The sequence below is a fragment of the Pistacia vera genome, unplaced genomic scaffold, assembly GCF_008641045.1.
Source record: "Pistacia vera cultivar Batoury unplaced genomic scaffold, PisVer_v2 Contig301, whole genome shotgun sequence".
In the NCBI taxonomy this organism is placed as follows: domain Eukaryota; kingdom Viridiplantae; phylum Streptophyta; class Magnoliopsida; order Sapindales; family Anacardiaceae; genus Pistacia; species Pistacia vera.
In genome coordinates, this window is record NW_022196115.1 from 289811 (window position 1) to 306779 (window position 16969).

A 16969-nucleotide genomic window follows, 5' to 3' on the forward strand; every position below is an offset into this window, starting at 1 on the left:
CAGCCGATGAGACTCGTGATCCAATTGGTCAGTGGACTACACGAACTCGGACTTGGACGGGGCGATACAGTCTATGAACCGAACGTTACAAATTTGAAACCCAGCCCACCGTTTCATTTTCATTTTTTCAAACAGCGAGGGAAACAAGCTGCGTGGTTTAACTGAGCTTCCTCCAAAACATTGCCAAGTGCCGCTAAACATTTATCACTTGGGCATACTAACAATGGCCGTTTCTGTCTTCCTTTTGGCTTCATTTCACCTTTTCGATTCCTGCTTATCTTCGGTTCTATCACTTCTATTTGGCTATATATACCACACATTTTCTCCTCTTGATTTCTCCATCTGTTTTTCCTTTATTTTCATTTTCTCTCCGATTTTAGGTTTGATTTTGGTTGATTTATTTGTTTTTGAGGAATTACGCCTCATACTAGGTTGGAACATTTGGGGAACATGAGAGATCGAGTTCAAGACACGCTTTCTGCTCACAGAAACGAACTTGTTTCTTTACTTTCCACGTTAGTTCCAGATTGAACTGTATTCTTATGAAATTTTCAGTTGCATGTTTGGATCTCACAAATATAAACGCTTATTCTAGAGATTTTATTTTATTTTTGTTTAGGTATGTGGCTAAGGGAAAGGGGATCCTGCAACGTCATCAACTGACGGATGAACTGGCCAAAATTGCTAAAGAAGACGAAGGAATGGAGAAGCTGAGCGATGGCTCTTTCATGAATGTCCTGCAATCTGCACAGGTCAAACCAAACTCAGCGCGAATCTGGTTTCTAGTTTACATCATGCTCAAGCATTAACTCTTTATTTATTTATATTTTTTTTTTACTAGTTCCGAAGTACTCAGAAAATACATTAAGAAACTTAAAATAGTAAGTTGATAATCAATACCTTCCATTTACGAATCAATTTAGGTTCAGAAATTACATTTAGTTAGTGCTAACTTATCATTTTAAGTTTTTTAACAAGTGTACTTACATAACCGTTTTGATTATCTGATATGTATTTATTGTGGCTTTTCCTTTAGCTGTTTGATTTTTTTTTCTTCTCTTCTAAGGTTATTGTTAATTCATGTTCACAGGAAGCCATAGTTCTTCCTCCATTCGTGGCTCTAGCAATTCGTCCTAGACCTGGTGTTTGGGAATATGTTCGTGTTAATGTATATGAACTCAGTGTGGATCACTTGAGTGTCGCAGAATATCTTAAATTCAAAGAAGAACTCGTGGATGGACAGTAAGGAATCGATCTGTTTTATAAATGATAAATCTTGACTACTGTTTTGAATCTCAGAATTTGGTTTTTGAGAATGCCTTGTTTTTTCAAATCATGTTTGATGGTGATTTGAGCTGCATTTTCAAAAGGAATGACAATTTCAGTTTTGAGATATGAGGACTCTTTTCTTTAATAAACAGCTTCTGAAAAGGGTTCAATGTTTGTGCCGCTTCATGTCTCATTTCACTTTTCTTTTTATTTCATCAGCAATATTAGAATTTGGACGTTTCTTTGTGCCAGGTCCAATGAAAACTATGTGCTTGAACTTGATTTTGAGCCATTTAATGCAACATTTCCTCGACCAACAAGGTCATCATCCATTGGCAATGGGGTTCAATTCCTCAACCGTCATCTATCATCAATTATGTTCCGCAACAAAGAAAGCTTGGATCCTTTGCTTAATTTTCTTCGTGCACACAAGCATGATGGGCATGTAAGTTTACTTGAGCTTTTGGCTTTTACTGAATGTAGAGACTATATCTCTTGTTATTGTATGTATATTCAACCTGAAGCCTATGACTTTTTTAGAATGTATTGTTAAATAATCTATTGCACAGTGCTATATTGATATTCTTCCAAAAAAATATTTGTTTTACATCTGGCTTCTTACCAATTTCAAATATAGATGACAATGAAAGAAGAGTTAATTGTTAATTTCAAAGGCAGACAATGAAATCAATATTTTGAAATTTTCCATTATATTGTCTAGGCGATGATGCTGAATGATCGGATACAGAGCATGTCCAAACTACAGTCTGCTTTGGTGAGGGCTGAGGAATACCTTTCTAAGCTACATCCTGACACACCTTTTTCTGATTTCGAATTTGAGTAAGTACTTTTATTTATTTTCATTTGCTCAAGTAATTTATTCTTATAAAGATTTTCTGGAAATTCTTTTATTTGTGTGCTCAAATAACCTATTATTTAGATTTTAATTTCTTTAATACTCTGAGTGTAGTTTACAAGGAATGGGTTTTGAGAGAGGTTGGGGCGACACAGCACAACGGGTATCAGAGATGGTGCACCTTCTCTTGGATATTCTTCAGGCTCCTGATCCTGCTACCCTGGAGACATTTCTTGGGAGGGTTCCAATGGTGTTCAATGTCGTTATTGTGTCTCCGCATGGTTACTTCGGTCAAGCAAATGTCTTGGGTCTGCCTGACACTGGAGGGCAGGTATTCTTATAAATTCTACTTATTGTTTATGCATTCAGTTAAAATTGGGGACATTGATACACGCATCAAGTGTTGTTTTTTTGTCTATATGTCTTCAAGACTTTGTACTTCCAGCTATCTATAATTTTGAAAATAACAAATTGTACTGTTACTTATGATACACAGATCGTTTATATACTTGATCAAGTGCGTGCTTTGGAGAATGAGATGCTTCTTAGAATACAAAAGCAAGGACTGGATGTCATCCCAAAAATTCTCATAGTAGGTTTTCTAAAATTTCCATCTACTTAAAAGTTCAGCCAACCTATGTATTCACTCTCTTTTGCATTCACTGAGTTTTACATAAATGGCTGTATTAATTTATGAACAAATGGTGGTTTAAGGTTACCCGACTCATTCCGGATGCCAAAGGGACGACATGCAACCAAAAAATAGAAAGAATAAGTGGAACAGAGCACACAAACATACTGCGAGTGCCTTTTAGAAATGAGAATGGTATTCTTCGTAAATGGATTTCAAGGTTTGATGTGTGGCCATATTTGGAGACTTTTGCTGAGGTAGGTACTAAACAGTGTTATATTTGTTTCTCTTTTCCTTCCAATTGGTGTTAACAAATCAGAGCTTGGATTACATACCCTTGATGCTGTAGGATTCTTGGTTATGAATTCTATTACGTAGGTGAAGTGCTAATGCGATTGAACTACTGGATTTATAAAAAGTTTTTAAGTTTTGGGCATGTAAATGTTAATTCTTAGTAACACAAGATTGAAAGGTTAGTACATCATGTGCAATTTTTTTTAATAAGAACTTATCATAAAATCAATATATGTTAGATTGAAAGAGAGAATAAGTGGAAACAGATATCTGGAATGCATTTTTATAGAAGCTATTATAAGCGGGCTAGCTTATATCTTTCAAGTTTGACATTTAAAAAGCTGTAGGAGTGCAGAATTCTGAACTTACAGCATGGTAATCATTTCCTAATTTATTAAAGAAGAAAAACAGGAGTGGACTGTGTAATAGCAGACGAGTGTTCCATATTTTGTATGCTTTCTCTCATAACATGAAAAGGTTATATTTCACTCTCTTTTTTTGGCTGTTGCTAGGATGCATCAAATGAAATTGCTGCTGAGTTACAGGGTGTTCCAGATCTGATCATTGGCAACTATAGTGATGGAAATCTTGTTGCATCCCTTTTATCATTTAAGCTAGGAATCACACAGGTTTGCTGTGATTTTTCCTAATTTATTTTCAGATGATAAAAGAATTGGTATCTGCAAGAGGCCATTTCTTCTAGTTTTAATTTTATTTTTCCTGCTCTATTAATGTAGTGCAACATTGCACATGCCTTGGAGAAAACAAAGTATCCTGATTCTGACATATATTGGCGGAAATATGAGGACAAGTACCACTTTTTAAGTCAATTTACTGCTGACCTTGTTGCAATGAACAATGCAGACTTTATTATCACCAGTACATATCAAGAGATTGCAGGGAGGTAAGTTCTGTGTTTATTAATTTGCAATGGAATTGAAATTCAAATAACCAATTGTCCTTTGGCTTGAATCTCAGTTTGCTACCCTACTATATTTGTTTCTGCTATTGCCTTTCGAATGTGCTTCTACTGAAGTCAAATAAACTATATTTTTAGTTTGAAATTCTGTTCTATATAATTAAGTTCATTATGATTTAGTGGAGTAACCAACTATTGAAGTCCTTATAACCCTTTGCCCCTTTGTTCTTCAGAGATCCTACTTCCTTCACTTCCCACTTTATTAGCTCTGTTGCTTATCAAGTTGCTTACAGTCTCTGTTTTGTACCTCAGCAAGAATAATGTTGGACAGTATGAGAGCCACACAGCTTTCACGCTTCCTGGGCTGTATCGAGTTGTTCATGGCATTGATGTTTTTGATCCCAAGTTCAATATCGTGTCCCCAGGGGCGGACATGTGCATATATTTTCCTTACTCTGACAAGGAAAGAAGGCTTACTGCTCTACACGGTCCAATTGAAGAACTTTTGTATGATCCTGAGCAGAATGATGAGCATGTGTAAGATCTTACTATCTGAAGTTCCATTTCGTGTGATTTTGCGGCCTGTTATCTGTCATTTCATTTATGATTCTTGATGTTCAAGGCGTAGTTTAAATTGCTTCAATTATCACAAGAGCCCAGAGGCATCACTTAGAGTATCTTTGGCTACCTTGTACCAATCTGGATATTTAACCATCTCAGCAAATTATATAGGAAAGAATATAGTGACTTAATCAACCACAACATACTCTTGAACAAGATACTACGCATGTACATTTTTGTTTGTGTCTTTTTAAACGCGTAGTTACTTATCTATCCCCGTGCAGTGGTATGTTGCATGATCGATCAAAACCCATCATCTTTTCCATGGCAAGACTTGATCGGGTGAAAAACTTGACGGGGCTTGTTGAGTGCTACAGTAAGAGCAGCAAGCTAAGGGAAATTGTAAATCTTGTTGTGGTTGGTGGTTACATCGATGCCAAGAATTCCAGGGATAGAGAAGAAATGGCTGAGATTGAAAAGATGCACAGTCTCATTAAACAATACAATTTGCATGGCCAGTTTCGATGGATAGCAGCTCAAATGAACCGTGCACGTAATGGTGAGCTATATCGCTATATTGCGGATACAAAAGGTGTTTTTGTGCAGGTATGTGACTCATAGATGTGCAAATCCAGTGAAACCACTTGTTTTCAACCATCTTAAGTGTTTGATGTCTAAAAATTCTTTTTCTTTTTTCTAATTTCTTGCAGCCCGCTTTCTATGAAGCTTTTGGCCTCACAGTTGTGGAAGCCATGACTTGTGGGCTTCCTACATTTGCCACTTGTCATGGAGGCCCTGCTGAGATCATTGAGCATGGTATTTCAGGGTTCCATATTGATCCCTATCACCCTGATCAGATGGCTGCTAATCTTATTGAATTTTTTGAAAAGTGCTCAAAGGATCCTAGTTACTGGAACACGATCTCCGATGGAGGGCTTAAACGAATTTACGAAAGGTCCATTTTTTCTTGATAGTCCTGCATAAAAAAAAAAAAAATTAATAAAAATAACCTTTTAGCATACTTGATTGTTATTGATTCAAAATCAATTATGCAGGTATACATGGAAGATATATTCTGAGAGGTTACTGACATTAGCCGGGGTTTATGGCTTCTGGAAGTATGTGTCCAAGCTTGAGAGGAGAGAGACACGCCGGTATCTGGAGATGCTTTACATCCTCAAGTTTCGGGATCTGGTTAGTAATCTTATTTTCTCCCGCCAATTTCTTACCATCAAATTTCTTCACAATGAACTTCACCTGTAATTGTAGTGGATAGTAAGTGTGTTGAATTATTAACCTTTTCGATACTTTGAGATTGAAATCTTATCATTGCTTGTATTTTAAATTTGATTCAGGCGAAGTCCATTCCGCTAGCAGTGGACGAGCAGCATTGAACTTCATCTGAAGAGGAAGCTGTTAGCTGTGTGTGTGCTTCTGCAGCTGGTTTCTCCATAAGTTATCTGTCAAGTTGTTGATTCTGTTGTGAATTTGTCTTTCATTTAGTAGAATAATGTGGTGACTCCTCTTTGATATACACTGAGAGTTTCTATTCTGTTATGCGTCAGGTTCAGTGTGAGTTTTTACTTGTATGCCTCATAAATGTCTTCAAAGCGCCTGTCTGTGCTCAGTAATTATCTCAATAGCTTAGGGCAGTCCTGGATAATTAGATAACTTTTTTAGCTTGCAATCGTAATCAAAGTTAGAATATGGCGCACTTTCAGGCATTAAATCAATGCTGACTTTAGATGTAACTATAATTTATATTGTAAATAAACAATGAAAAATGTAAAGAAGATGTCCTCTATTTATAAGGTTTCTGTTAAATTTGAGGATGGATTAGTTGGCCTGGGCGGTAGATTATTTGAAAAATGTTATTATAAAAAATATTTTCAGTTGAGTAGAATTAGATTAAATCGAATATGATTACATTTTGAAAATGTGTTTGATAAAATATCTAAAAACTATATCAGAGTTGGATAAAATGTTGGAATAGATGTTTGATATATTTTTTTAAAACGATTTTTAAGATAGAATAGTTGTTTGGAATATTTTCTGAAAATATTAATTATTAATTTTTTAACCTTTATATTTGTTAATTTAGCTAAACATTTTTATAATAAAAATTTAAAAATTAACTAAAGCACATCAGTCACTTAAGAGAACACTGGCCACCATCATCGAACGCCAGTTGTTAGAACGGTGTATGATCGGTTATATCTAACCAGTCATGTGTCAATATGGTTGTTTCTGGTTAGAGATCTAGTTGTTGACTCGGCCAAAATCTGGTCGTTCTCAGCTAGATCGATATACGATTGGCCAAATTTAATTGGTCATGCAGTACTGATAGTGGTTGTTGATAGGTGGTGGTGGTCTTGGGTGATAGTGGTTGTTGATAGGTGGTGGTGGTCTTGGGTGGATTAATTTTTCATATTGGCAGAAGAGAGAAATAAGAAGAGATAGAAAAAAAATATTTTGAGTTGAATAGAGTTGGATAACAATTCCCTCCTTTTCATTTTTAGAAAAAAAGAAAAAAAAAATTATTTGATTTAGATTCATTTTAGAATAAGAAATTAAGAATAATAATCCCAGTAAATCAAATACATAATCTATTTTTTAATACAAATAGGAAAACACGGTATCAGCCAGGGGCTTGGATATTTTAAAGAATATAAAAATCTTTATCGTTATCTTCGATATGTATCACTTGAAAAAATTACATACCGCACCGCATCACAGTTATGAGAATAGTCAATTCAGCTTTCAAACTTCCCAATTCTCAATTCGTTGCCAACAGCCAAGCATGCAATCCTTCCGATTAATTAATTTTATCATTGTATAAATAAATATAAAAATAAAAACAATCTCGTAAAATTGAAAAGAAATCTTCAACAAGCGACCGTTCTCGATGTCTCGGGCTTCTTTCTTAGCACTACCCGCCACCGATTAGCCTCCATTTCTCGCTCTATCAGCTCGGTCTTTTCTAAGAATTTTGTTAAAAGAACAAGACAAAGAAGGAAGATATTCGAAGATTCTTTTGATTTTGATTTATTTTATTTATTTCAACGACTGCTTGTTTGGTTGGATTTAGTTGATTGTAGTAATCTGATCAAGAAATTACCATGGCGAGCCGTACAGGGGATCTGGTGAGCCAAGTCCATCCAGCTCACCAGCTTGACCTCGACGTTTTGCTGCGTTACGCCTCTGCTAATGTCTCTGGCTTCCCTTCATCTCCTTCTCATTTCAAAGTCTCTCAGGTTATTTATCTCTCTCTCTCTTTTAATTTTGTTTGATTTCTTAATTTGTTTCTGTATTTACTTGTGTTTTGGTTTAGTTTGGGCATGGACAATCGAATCCGACGTTTCTGTTGGAAGCAGGTTCGGGAGCCACAGTGAAAAGGTACGTTTTGAGGAAGAAGCCTCCCGGCAAATTGCTCCCGTCTGCTCACGCTGTTGACCGGGAGTTTCAGGTGACATTGATTATTTTTCATATTCCTTTTTGTATTTTTATATCGACTTCATTTGGTACTGATCTACTGTTTAACTACTAGTGTGTTTGGAAGTATTCATGGGAGAGTGAGAAGGTAGATATATATGCATTTTTAAAGCGTTTCTATAAAAGAAGAGTTTTTAACGGAAAGCATCTTCCACAAAAAGTACTACCAACAGTACTTTCAGCATTTTCTGTCTACTGAAATATATGTTGAATTTGACATTTATCAGATTTTTATAATTATTACATCTCGAAACACTTCTTCAATAATAAGATTGTAATTTGAGTGTGCACTACTTTTTTTTTTTTTTTTTGTGAAGAAGAAGAAGAAGAAACTATGACAATATCATTGACCGGAAAAATTCTTACTATAGAGTATGAGCTATTTTAATAACACTAGTTATGAAGTCTGACAGGTCTAAAAATCACATGGCCACTTTTTAAAAACCTTTCTCAGTTTTTTCGTGTAATCAATTAGCTGAGGAATTTTGAAATTCTTGATGTGACAGGTACTCCGTGCATTAGGTGATCATACTGCAGTTCCAGTTCCGAAAGTGTTCTGTTTGTGTACTGATCCAAATGTTATTGGAACTGCATTTTACATCATGGAATTTTTGGAAGGGCGTATTTTTATAGACGCTAAGTTACCGGTAATGCATTTGGTCTTTATCTTTGATCGTCAAACTGAACTTGTAATACAAAGACTTGATTCTGATTACTGAAGAATTTGGTCTGGGCTTCAAAGCTTGAAATTACTGTTCTGTTTGATTAGGGTGTGGCACCGGAAAGGAGGAGAGCGATATATCGTGCAACTGCAAAAGCATTAGCTTCTGTACATTCAGCTAACGTAGATGCCATTGGTCTTGGAAGATATGGACGGCGAGACAACTATTGTAAGCGGCAGGTGATTGTGCTCTTTGAAAGTTTTGGCTGTTATAATGCATCATTATTATTTTAATTTTACACAATAGTTTCATGAATTGAGTTAAGGTTGTGTTCTTAATAGAATTGGATTACAGTGCAATAAATGAGAATACTATATTGTTTCTTAAATCTAAGTAGCACTTTTGAATTTTGTGCTTATTTTAGATAGAGAGGTGGGCTAAGCAATACATTGCTTCAACTGCTGAAGGGAAACCTGCTAGCAATCCAAAAATGTTTCAGTTGATTGATTGGTTACGTCAAAATGTTCCACCAGAAGATTTAACAGGAACAACAGCAGGCCTAGTTCATGGGGACTTCCGTGTTGATAATCTTGTATTTCATCCCATTGAGGTCTAGTACTCCTAAAGTCTTAATTAATTCAAATTGTAATTTTTTTTTTTTTTTTTTTTATATATAACTTGGTGTTATATGTATTTCATTTATCCAATATATGATGATTAGCTCTAATTTGCCAGTCTGACATTTAATTATCAGAGAAAATTGGCATGGGATATATTGCTCTTTATACTTCAACTGTTTCTTGATTTTGTCAAAGCTCAAAATATGTGAAATTTCTCAGAAGAACTTACATAATCTGAGTTGCAGATCTGATGATTTATTTATAATGGTTCAGGATCGAGTGATTGGTATTCTCGACTGGGAATTGTCTACTCTTGGAAACCAGATGTCTGATGTTGCATACAGTTGTCTGGTACTAAGCCAATTTTTAAACATCAGTTTTGTCATGGAACGTGCTAGACTCTATTATCTTTTCTTGTTTCTGTATTTCACATGCCTTTCTGTTCTGTTGAAGCTTTCTTTTTGCTAATTGACATATATATCTTTGTCATGTTATAAGTTTTTGTTGTTGACCCTTTTTAACTGATTACTAGTTCCCTTTCTTGGCAGCCTTATCTTGTGGATTATGGGAACGGAGGAGTGGATCAAGGTTTTGAACTTACTGGAATTCCAGAAGGGATTCCCTCACAGGCAGAGTTTTTGGAAGACTACTGTTCCGCAGCTGTAAGACCCATTAAGCAGCTTTGATTAAAATGCCATCTTTGTGCTCTACCTTTTTTTTTTTTTTTTTTTTCTCTTTTAAATTTTTATCATAGAATATTGTTGCCTAAGAGGTATTTAAGGACTCATTTGGAAGATTCTTTAAGTGGTTCTCTTTTTACCACAAAAAGGGTCTACTAGATGTGAGGAGACAGTAAGCATACATCATGTCGGTGCAGCTAAGTGGTACTGATCTTTAAGTGATTAGGTTTTGTAGAGTGAAGTACTCCAAATGTTTTCTAATGGAAAATGATGTCTGTTTGATGTATTGCACTTTAATTACATGTGAACCAGGGATTTACTTGCTGAAAATAATGAATAATTCTATTTAAATAATGGTCTTGATTATTTGACAGGCATTACTCCTTATGAAGAACTTACTTATAACACTTATGTTGCAGGGAAAACCATGGCCTGCTGTAGCATGGAAGTTCTATATTGCGCTTGCCCTGTTCCGTGGGGCATCAATTTTCACAGGCATATATAATAGATGGCTTATGGTATTCTTTGAAGAAAAAGAGTTCGTACTTGAATGTTAAATTTGATTAGGCTTTTGTTATGGAGGATCAATCCATACATATCTTATATTATTTACTGTGATATGCAGGGTAATGCTTCAGGAGGTGAACGTGCTCAGAATTCAGGAGTTCGAGCTAACTGTCTTATAGATTTTGCACTTTCTTTTATTGCGAGGAAATCTGTGCTTCCTGAGTTCCCTCCATCTGGTAACTAAACCATTGCTCAGTGTCATTGGTCTCAGGATTTATTTTTTGAGCATATCATCATGCTTATTTTTCTGAGTTCTGAAAGACATCGACTTCCAATATCGGTTTTTTTTTTTTTTTTTTTTTTTTTTTTTAAATATATATGTGATAGGAGGGGATGTTTTGGTAAGTTCACCACTCGATTCTCTGTTAAGACTTTGTTTGACATTTATTAGTTTCACTATAGCACAGTTTCTTCTTTCATTGAAATTGGTGATTTTCAATGTCCAACTCTCTATGGTTTCTTAGGCTTTTTCTAGCTGGCTTTGGGTTTATGTCTAAGAAGAGTCATGAGTGTAATGGATATGCAATGCAGTGTTCTTATGTCCTTCACCTTTTTTTTTTTTTTTTTTTTTTTTTTCGTAATTGTGTTCTTCACTCTCTTAAATTTGATTTTATCCAATATTACATTTCTATAATCTGTTTGTTTCTGTAGATGTGTCAAAAGGCTTTTCAGAGGAAAGAGGGAGGTTTGTTCCCAGTGAAAGGGTTAAGGTATTGAGAGACAAGTTGATTAAGTTCATGGAAGAACACATATACCCCATGGAAAGAGAGTTCTCTAAACTTGCTCAGTCTGAATCGCGTTGGACAGTTCACCCTGAGGAGGAAAGGTTAAAGGAGCTGGCAAAGAAAGAGGGTTTATGGAACTTATGGATTCCTGTATGTTTCCAGATCACTTCTAGTCATGTTTCTTTCTTTCCAAATTTCGGTTTATGTCCATTCGCTCATGTTGCTCTTCCTAGCTCGAAAGAGATTGATCAGTAATATTTTCTTTTTCCTATGAATTTCTGTTTTGTGCAGTTTGACAGTGCCGCTAGGGTGCAAAAACTAATTTTTAAAGGGGTTGGACATGCTTTCTCTAATGATGGATACAATTCCTTGCTTGGAGCAGGTCTCTCAAACCTTGAATATGGATATCTTTGTGAGATCATGGGTCGCTCTCTCTGGGCTCCGCAGGTCTTTAACTGTGGTGCTCCTGATACAGGAAATATGGAGGTAAAAATCATTTCCAGATTCTTTATTATCTAGGAATTATCAATTGCTATGATGATCACCGTATTGCCTTGCCTCCGGAAGTGCAGATTGTCTTTAGCCTAGAAAAGTTTATCTTGATATGCTCTCAGAAATATAAAATTTAGCAAGTAGAAAATGATTGTAGTCACTTGCATGATCTTATTAGGTGATACATTGTATCAGTAGCTTAAATTCTCTCAGCAAGATAGACTTTTTATTGCTTCAACTTTGTCCAGACATGAAGGATGACATCGTTTATTTCTTTGCATTTTATAGTATTGATTTTATGCAATGTTTCTTTATTTTGTGCTTGTAAGTAAGCTGTTCATGTAGGTACTATTGCGTTATGGGAATGAAGAACAACTACATGAATGGCTTATTCCATTGCTTGAAGGGAAGATTCGATCTGGATTTGCAATGACAGAACCGCAGGTTGCATCTTCTGATGCAACCAATATTGAGTGCTCTATTAAAAGGTATTTTTTTGCAGCATTTTTGTAAAGAAGTTAAAACTTCTGAATGGTGATTCTGATAGCAACCCCCTTTTTAAGATAGAAAAAGGTGGAAAATCTATAGGCAGTATATTTCATTTTTTTCATCTTAGATTAACCTGTGATTCATATGGTCCTCTGGCTTAAATAATTTATAGATGTCTATGTACTTCTTCAGACAAGGGGATTCATATATTATCAATGGAACCAAATGGTGGACCAGTGGAGCCATGGACCCTAGGTGCAGAATTCTTATAGTCATGGTTAGTACAAGTATGGCATGGCTGGAGTATTTTTATTAACTTTTCATCTAATTGCCAGTAATGATCTGATCAATATGCAGGGAAAAACTGACTTCTCTGCCCCTAAGCATAAGCAGCAGTCAATGATCTTAGTGGATATACGAACTCCAGGCATACACATTAAGAGACCACTCACAGTGTTTGGTTTTGATGATGCACCTCATGGACATGCGGAAATTTCATTTGACAATGTATGTGTGCCAGCAAAGAATATTCTACTGGGAGAAGGCCATGGGTTTGAGATTGCCCAGGTAAAGTTGTTCTTTATCTTCAGTGCTAACATGATGGATTTGTTTTTGCATTTCGCTTGGCACTTGCCTTCCATATTATTTCTTGAATTTATTCCTTTTGGGAGGATGTTTTGGATTTGGGGGATTTTCTAGGTGAAGTTGTTTATGCCTTGACTAAAGTGTGAAGATGAGATTCAAATTTTGATCCCAATGTTATATAGTAGATATGTGCTGTACAGGCACGTCTTGAACCCAGGAGTCTGAAGATTACATTTGTGACATGTCTCTTAAGAAAAATAGAAAAGGTTGCTGAATTTATTTCTCAACCAAGTCTGAGACTCAGGCAATGTGGCTATTAGATGAGTTTTGTGACTGGAACTGGAATAGGGACTGTGTTGACCCCACAAGATAATTTTTTTATATCTTATACTGTTTACTTTCTTACAGGGTAGACTAGGCCCAGGAAGGCTGCATCATTGCTTGAGACTGATCGGAGCAGCTGAGCGTGGCATGCAGTTGATGGCTCAGAGGGCTCTTAGCAGAAAAGTTTTTGGGAAATTTATTGCTGAGCATGGTTCTTTCCTTTCAGATATTGCCAAGGTAATCTCATTTTTAGCTCCCGATTGGAGATAATTCCTGAAAAATTTTGCTGTCAAACACTCAAAAAGGAATTAATACTGTCCTAAACACCTGGGAGAAGGAATTTCACATGGTATTATAAACCAAATAGCTTCATTGTGCTTGTTTGATAATGCCCTTGGTGTTTGTAAATGGCCATGGATGCAGTGTCGAATAGAAGTGGAGAGAACCAGATTGTTAGTGCTGGAAGCAGCTGACCAGCTCGATCGGCTTGGAAATAAGAAAGCCCGTGGAACCCTCGCAATGGCCAAGGTGAACACCATTTGAATGCAGGAACTGAATCCAAGTTCATTATTTTCTTTGATATCTCAATCAGCCACGTAAGATATGTGTGAATTTTCTTTAATAATGGTTTTGATGTTGCACGGAGCAGGTAGCAGCTCCAAACACGGCACTAAAAGTCCTGGACATGGCAATCCAAGTGCATGGTGCAGCTGGTGTATCATCCGACACCGTTCTGTCACATCTCTGGGCCGCAGCAAGAACTTTGAGAATCGCAGATGGACCTGATGAAGTCCACTTGGGTACCATTGCCAAGTTAGAGTTACAGAGAGCTAAGCTTTGAAAATCGAAGAGAGGGATAACGAATTATCTGTACCAATTTTTTTTTTATTTTTTTTTTTTTAATTTTCTGTAAAGAGAGGGAAAAGGCTATAAAATACTTCGAAATGGGGAAGTCGTATATTTCTGAAACGACAGAATGAGACCAAACAATAATCACCAGACACTGGGATGAACGAAACAAATAAATATGGAGTCATCTGCGTTTGATTTCGAGCATTAACGTATTGTTATAGGTACAAGTGCTTTATATTAATTTCTAGAAACTAAAGGAAATTTGGTATTAAGATTTAAGATAAAGGAAAATGTTATATTTACAATTTTTTTTTATAAATTTTCTTTTACAATGTGGTAGTTAACAATTAGTCAGTTTATAATAAGTGTTATTTAGGTCTTATCTGATAAATTATAATTGATAAATTATATACTGTTATGTTGTAATGATGAGAAGATTCAAAGTGAGAAGAGAAGAGGCTTTAAGTGTAATATTATTTAAAGATAAAAGGCTCCCTTACCCTTTACCAATCGTCTGCACATCAAATTTAGGACCAAAATAACACATCAAATTTAGGACCAAAATAAAAACAAGTATATACACTGGACAAGTGTTGACATTACCAACCCTTGATTATTTGTTCTCCCCTAAACTTTCCCTGCCCCAAGTTTGTTAACAGAAACTAACCCTTTTAAAGCTACTCTATTCTTGTCTTACCTATTTAAGTAAAACTTCATGTTTCAACATCTTCAACACAGAGCCCAGGCCAGGGGCCATCTACAATAGAAACAGTAAAACAATTAAGAGGCCACCCCAACTGCTCTGTATTTATATTAAAAAGAAATGGTGCATAAGAAGACCATTATTATTAGATTGTGCGCTGTGATGTTGATAGCCATGGTGGTGGCTGTTGCGGTTGGTGTTAGCCGCAGAGGTGGCAGTCATCCACCTAGTCAGGTTGCCACTACATCAAAGGCTATCAAAGCCATTTATCAACCAAATGATTACAAACAAACTTGTGAAGATAGCCTCAACATTCAGGGTGCAAACTTGACCAACCCTAAAGACTTGATCATGGTTAGGTTTGAAGCCGCAATTGATGAGCTGAAGCTGGCCGTTAAAAACACTTCTGCATGGAAAAATGCAAATAAAGATCCAAAGGTTAAAAGGGCTTTTGAGAATTGTAATGATCTTTTGGAGGATGCCATTGAAGATCTCAATGTCTCCTTCAGTCAGATGGATAAAGTTGATTTTAGCAAATCTGATTATCACATTCAGAACGTGAAAGTTTTTCTCAGCGGTGCTGCCACATTCCAAGAAATTTGCTTAGATGAATTCGATAACGTAACGGGTGATTTTGGAGAGAAAATGAAAAAGCTTTTGAATACTGCAAGGCAGCTCACAAGCAATGGTCTTGCGATGATGGATGATTTCTCTGCAGCCCTCGACTCATTACACGTTCAAATCACAAAGAGACGACTTCTCTCTACAAAGGAATTCCCTCCATGGATTAACGAGCGGCGTCGTAGACTCTTTGCTGAAACTCCAGGAACAATTCGAGCTGATGTTATTGTAGCTCAAGACGTAGTGGCAAGTTCAAGACCATCTCTGAAGCTCTCAATCTTGTCCCTGTCGACAAGAAAAACCCTACCAATAAGACATTTGTCATTTACATCAAAGAAGGAATTTATAAAGAGAAAGTCACCGTCACCAAGTACATGCCCAATGTTATGTTCATCGGCGATGGCGCCCAGAAGACCAAGATCACCAGCGATAAGAACTTCATTGATGGAACCAACACAATGGACTCGGCAACAGTTGGTAAAAACTCAACTTTCTGTTTTAACATATGATCTTTAGGGCAAACGTTAACAAAATTTTATTATCATTGCAGCCGTATTGGGACCCAGTTTCATAGCGAAGGACATTGGATTTGAGAACACTGCGGGAGCTGAGAAGTACCAAGCTGTGGCCTTGCGTGTTCAAGCTGACCGTTCAATCTTCTACAACTGCCAAATGGATGGATAACAAGACTCTTTTCGCTCCTGCTCATCGCCAATACTACAGAGACTGCACCATCACTGGCACCATTGACTACATCTTTGGTGATGCAGTTGCCGTTTTCCAGAACTGCAAGATGATATTCAGGAAACCAATGGCCGACCAAGCCGTCATCGTTACAGCTCAAGGAAGAAGCGATAAGAACTCAGTCACAGGAATTGTTCTCCAAAACTGCACCATCACTGGTGACCCTGAATACGTGAAGGTGAAGGACACTAACAAGGGGTACCTTGGCAGGCCCTGGAAATTGTTCTCAAGAACAATTTATTTGCAGTCTGAGATTGAAGATGTGATTCAGCCCGATGGATGGTTGCCGTGGAATGGTAACTTTGCTCTTGACACTTGTTGGTACGCAGAATATGGCAACAGGGGTCTTGGTTCTGACACGGCAAAGAGAGTTACATGGCCTGGTATTCAAAAACTGAGCCCTCAGCAAGCTACAGATTTCACCGTCGAGAAGTTCGTTGGAGTTGATTGGATCAAGACCAGTGGTGTGCCCTTCAACAGTGGAATGTTCTAATTTTCAACGCGGCGAATTAATTGAAGAGTATATATGATAGCTTTAATTACAGTTTATGTTTACATAAATGGGTAGTTGGCTTACAAATCAAGGAGAAATAACTTCTTGATTTGAGTAATTTAGCTTAGGATTAATTATTAGTTCGAGGATAAGATAATTAATTTAGTGAGAGGAATTAATTTGTAAGTTTGTGTATTAAAAAGTGAGTTAATATGTATTACGATCTGTTTTACTTTATTATTGATCATAGTAAGGTATTTGATTTGGATAAAGACGTTAACATTTAAAAAAAAAAAAAAAAAATTATATGAAAATTATCTAAATGATAAAAGAGTTGAGTAATTGTATGCTTTAGTTTTAAGTCCATATATACTTATTGTCATGATCCCA

At 36.3% G+C, this 16969-nt stretch overlaps 3 protein-coding genes across 3 annotated transcripts; all 3 read left to right on the forward strand.

The window, feature by feature from the left end:
* The first annotated feature begins 278 nt into the window (after positions 1-278).
* LOC116135571 (sucrose synthase 2-like) lies at positions 279-5924 on the forward strand. Its single transcript, XM_031421278.1, has 15 exons — positions 279-515; positions 620-752; positions 1091-1242; positions 1522-1714; positions 1991-2109; positions 2240-2456; positions 2622-2717; positions 2840-3013; positions 3563-3679; positions 3788-3954; positions 4282-4506; positions 4815-5136; positions 5241-5485; positions 5586-5724; positions 5886-5924. The coding sequence occupies exons 1-15, from the start codon at positions 451-453 to the stop codon at positions 5922-5924; spliced, it is 2403 nt and encodes an 800-aa protein (XP_031277138.1). The 5' UTR covers positions 279-450.
* Positions 5925-7355: 1431 nt separating this feature from the next.
* LOC116135628 (probable acyl-CoA dehydrogenase IBR3) lies at positions 7356-14031 on the forward strand. Its single transcript, XM_031421340.1, has 17 exons — positions 7356-7784; positions 7862-7996; positions 8529-8669; positions 8792-8923; positions 9109-9294; positions 9578-9655; positions 9853-9966; positions 10404-10502; positions 10610-10727; positions 11203-11426; positions 11568-11762; positions 12114-12256; positions 12450-12534; positions 12615-12824; positions 13251-13403; positions 13590-13694; positions 13816-14031. The coding sequence occupies exons 1-17, from the start codon at positions 7650-7652 to the stop codon at positions 14005-14007; spliced, it is 2445 nt and encodes an 814-aa protein (XP_031277200.1). The 5' UTR covers positions 7356-7649; the 3' UTR covers positions 14008-14031.
* An 810-nt stretch (positions 14032-14841) lies between these two features.
* On the forward strand, positions 14842-16579 carry LOC116135603 (putative pectinesterase/pectinesterase inhibitor 28). Its single transcript, XM_031421317.1, is given in 4 exon segments — positions 14842-15580; positions 15583-15819; positions 15893-16031; positions 16033-16579. Coding segments are annotated over 4 exon segments (1662 nt in total).
* Positions 16580-16969: the final 390 nt, after the last annotated feature.

What these genes read in the sequence shown, in the direction of transcription:
- LOC116135571 (XM_031421278.1), top strand. Translation starts at nt 451, where the DNA reads ATGAGAGATCGAGTTCAAGACACGCTTTCTGCTCACAGAAACGAACTT. An exon ending in ATGTCCTGCAATCTGCACAG is followed by an intron (nt 753 to 1,090) that starts GTCAAACCAAAC and finishes TCATGTTCACAG; the next exon opens with GAAGCCATAGTTCTTCCTCC. An exon ending in TGCCTGACACTGGAGGGCAG is followed by an intron (nt 2,457 to 2,621) that starts GTATTCTTATAA and finishes TATGATACACAG; the next exon opens with ATCGTTTATATACTTGATCA.
- LOC116135628 (XM_031421340.1), top strand. Translation starts at nt 7,650, where the DNA reads ATGGCGAGCCGTACAGGGGATCTGGTGAGCCAAGTCCATCCAGCTCAC. An exon ending in TTATAGACGCTAAGTTACCG is followed by an intron (nt 8,670 to 8,791) that starts GTAATGCATTTG and finishes CTGTTTGATTAG; the next exon opens with GGTGTGGCACCGGAAAGGAG. An exon ending in GCAGAATTCTTATAGTCATG is followed by an intron (nt 12,535 to 12,614) that starts GTTAGTACAAGT and finishes ATCAATATGCAG; the next exon opens with GGAAAAACTGACTTCTCTGC.